The sequence below is a fragment of the Orycteropus afer genome, unplaced genomic scaffold, assembly GCF_000298275.1.
Source record: "Orycteropus afer afer isolate SDZICR_OR568_19922 unplaced genomic scaffold, OryAfe1.0 scaffold00155, whole genome shotgun sequence".
In the NCBI taxonomy this organism is placed as follows: domain Eukaryota; kingdom Metazoa; phylum Chordata; class Mammalia; order Tubulidentata; family Orycteropodidae; genus Orycteropus; species Orycteropus afer.
Window position 1 is genome coordinate 6,216,855 of NW_006921742.1, and position 3,243 is coordinate 6,220,097.

At 63.2% G+C, this 3,243-nt stretch overlaps 1 protein-coding gene across 1 annotated transcript; it reads right to left on the bottom strand.

Moving 5' to 3' along the window:
• Positions 1–304: 304 nt before the first annotated feature.
• SLC35D3 (solute carrier family 35 member D3) lies at positions 305–2,647 on the bottom strand. Its single transcript, XM_007946306.2, has 2 exons — positions 2,209–2,647; positions 305–1,134 (listed from the first exon to the last, which is right to left on the bottom strand). Exons 1-2 carry the CDS (start codon positions 2,645–2,647, stop codon positions 305–307), a joined length of 1,269 nt encoding a protein of 422 aa, XP_007944497.1.
• Positions 2,648–3,243: the final 596 nt, after the last annotated feature.

Below are 3,243 nucleotides of genomic sequence, written 5' to 3' on the forward strand. Positions count from 1 at the left end.
AGATAGATATTTGGTTAAGGTTATAAAGACAGGAAATAAATGTGCCAGGAGTCTGAAGCTGAAACCACTGCCCTGGTTGGTAAGCACCTTCCCATTCTTCTGTCTCTGTGATGCCTCAGGTAAAATCATACTAATTCACACACCTCCTCTTTTTGTTACTCTCTATCAGTCAGTCCCTTCAGCTTCTTTCTTTGCTTCCCTTTCCTAGTCCTCAAAGAATAGAACTGGATGGACCCTCATTAAGACTTATCTTATCCAACATAAAATGAGTGTATGTACATATGTAGGTACATGCACTTCCTTTTCAAGGACTGGGTAACTCCTCGTTTTCTATCAAATAATCCTTCTTCATATACTTGGTGCCCCTAACTAATCTCCACACTTCGAGGTAAGCATCCTTTAAGGACCTCTTGCTCATTTCTTCTGGGTCGACTGTGCTCTGCAAGCTCTTGGCCACCAGCGGGGTTCCTCTAGGGAAGCCCCTCGCCTCCTGCCCACCCTGCTGAGTGGAGCCACGTGCTGCCTCTCCACCTTCTGACCTGCCATTCCCACCCTCCCCAGACAGCGCCTCCATGACAAACGGCAGCTGGTCTCCACTTGGCTGCGCCTCGGCTTCCCCGGGCTGTGTCTCCAGGTCCTCGTAGTTACTTTGCTTTCTGGTCTCCATGAATTTGGCCACACAATAAATGATGGAGCCCAAGGTGTTCACCACCACACCAGCAATAAACAGCGAGGTGGGCTCCACGTCGCTGAAGGCTACCATGCCCACCGTGATGGTGGCGATGCTCTTCACCACGCCCACAAAGCTGGTGGTCACCGCCGAGTTGATGTAGGTGCAGTGCAGCGTGGTGAAGTTCATCGCGCAGCCGATCAGGATGCAGGCCACGAAGATGCACACCATGGCGGGATCCTTCCAGCCGGGGAAGGCCCAAGCGTGGATGGAGTCGGTACTGGCGAAGGAGAAAACGACCAGCAGCGGGGTGGCTGAGACAGCGATGACGTACTGCGCGGTGAGCGGCCCGTGCTCGGTGTCGGCGCTCGCCTTCTGGATGAGCACCAGGTAGGCCGCGTGCACCAGCACCGCCAACACGCCCGTTACGTACCCGATGGGGTCGCCTGTCAGGTCACCGGCTCCTGGAGCGCACCAGGGGGACGGCGGAGCCAGGGGAGGAAGGAAAGAGAGAGAAGACACCGGGTTGGCGCGGGTGGGTTTCCACTGGAGCAACGCAGCGAGCTGAAAAGTGGACGGGGGTTCGCGCCCCGGCTCTACCCACTGAACTCCTGAGTGACTACCGTATCCTCGCGGTGCATCGGCTACCGATAAAAGATGGGAAAGCCAAACTCAGTCAATGCCCGGTGCTATCCATAAGGAGAGGAGCCCTTCCTGACTTATTCCTGGGTCACCTCGTCTACCTCTGTCCACCACAAAGGCCCTGGAGAACGCAGATGCCCTCGGGGTCTGTGCCTTACCGCTGACTGTCTCTGTGGCACCGAGACCACCCAGGCGCGGCTCTCCTAGTACCCCTTCCTACCGCAGGAGGGAAGAGGAGCTGCGGCTAGTGGCCTCCAACCCCAAGCAGGCCAGGCGCTGGGCGCACAGCCCCTACCCCTCAGCCCCCAGCGAGGCTTTTCCCCGCTCCCACCGGCGCCCATCTCGCTCATTCCTCCAAGCCCGGCTAGCACGTGGGTACCGGTCCACTCCACTGTGCCTGGAGCCCTCAAGCCCCCAGAGACCTCAAACCAGCCCCGGCTGCTCAACCTCGTTCCCATCCCCCTTCAAACTCTCTCCACCTCCCGACCGAGCCGGGTGTGACCGAGGGAAGTTCACAGTCCCCTTCCTCTGGGCGGATCTAGGGTTGGAGGTCTCCAGCTCCGAGGCTCAGGCTGCTTCTCGTCCTTCCCGGAGGAAGGAAGGGGTGAAAGACCGAGAGGGGCGGGCTGAGCGACACCGGGCGAAGCAAGGGCGGGGGTCGGCAGCGAGGACAATCTGGATTGGGGGGCGGGGGTCTGAAGGAGGCGCCAAAAACGCTAACGAAAGGCACCTCTGGGTCTCGAAAGTCCGGTTTGTGAGCCAAGCGACTACATGTCCAAGGCGCTACGCCTCTCTGCCTCAGTCTCCCGCTCTGGAAGTGAGGGCGTTGCTCTAAGTCACCCCCTGCCCGGTGGGGTGTGGTGTGGTGTGGTGGGGTCCGCGCGTGTCCCGCTCACCTGCCAGGGCGGCGCCGCAGGTGGTGATGAGCACGGCCGCGAGCACCCCGGGCGAGGGCGCGCCGTTCTTGAGCACCAGCACGCCGATGAGCATGGTGACCAGGGGCAGGCAGCGCTTGAAGACCACGTACATGGGCAGGCTGAGGCCGCGCAGCGACCAGAGCGTGAGGCTGGACTGCAGCGTGGAGAGCACTGCGACCCCCGCGAAGGAGCGCGCCAGGCTCAGGCCGAAGGGGGGCATGGCGACGAGCCCGAGGCGCCGCAGCAGCTCCAGGCTCAGCGCCGCCGTGGAGCTGGTCAGGCACTGCACCAGGGTCAGGAAGGAAAACTGGTAGCGACTGATGAGGAACTTGAGCAGGATGTTGAGGGAGCCCGAGAAGACCCCGTGCGCGATGGCCACCGAGATGCCCAGCACGCGGCCCCGGCACAGCTGCCGCATCGCTCCGGCCCCGCCGCTCCCCTCGGCGGGCAGCGCTCCGGGACCTGCGGGAGAGTCGGCGGGAGAGCGCAGGGAGCCGAGCGAGGGCGGCGGGGGCGCCGGCCCACCGCCCCCCCAGAGGGCAGGGGGCGCCCGCTCCGCTGCAGGGCGTCCTCGCGGCTCGGCGGCTCCGCGTGCGACTGCCCTGCAGCTCCGAGGAGGCAATGGCAGAGGTGCCGGGGGCGGGGGACTCCGAAAAGTGGCAGAGGTGGGGGGCTGGTCTGGGAGGAGTGGCGGGAATCCTAGCGACAGGGACTTGTAAGTAGGTGACGAACCGCCTGAGTTGTGTCCCGCGCAGTTTCACCTGCAGGGAAGACGTTCAGCTGCGAGAAGCCGGGCGGCCGGGAGCTCCGGGCCGGCAACTGCCGCAGGGTAGGACCCGGCAGGCGCTCCTCGGGCCCCAGCGGCGACCCGCGCCGGCGCTCGCCGCGCGCCCCTTCTCCCCCGCCAGCGCCTGCTGCTCCAGCAAGCCCCTTCCCTTCTGCTCCGAGCCAAGGGGCGCGGGTTCGGGCAGCCAGGGGCCCAGGCGAGACGATTTTAGAAACCACAGCGCTTCT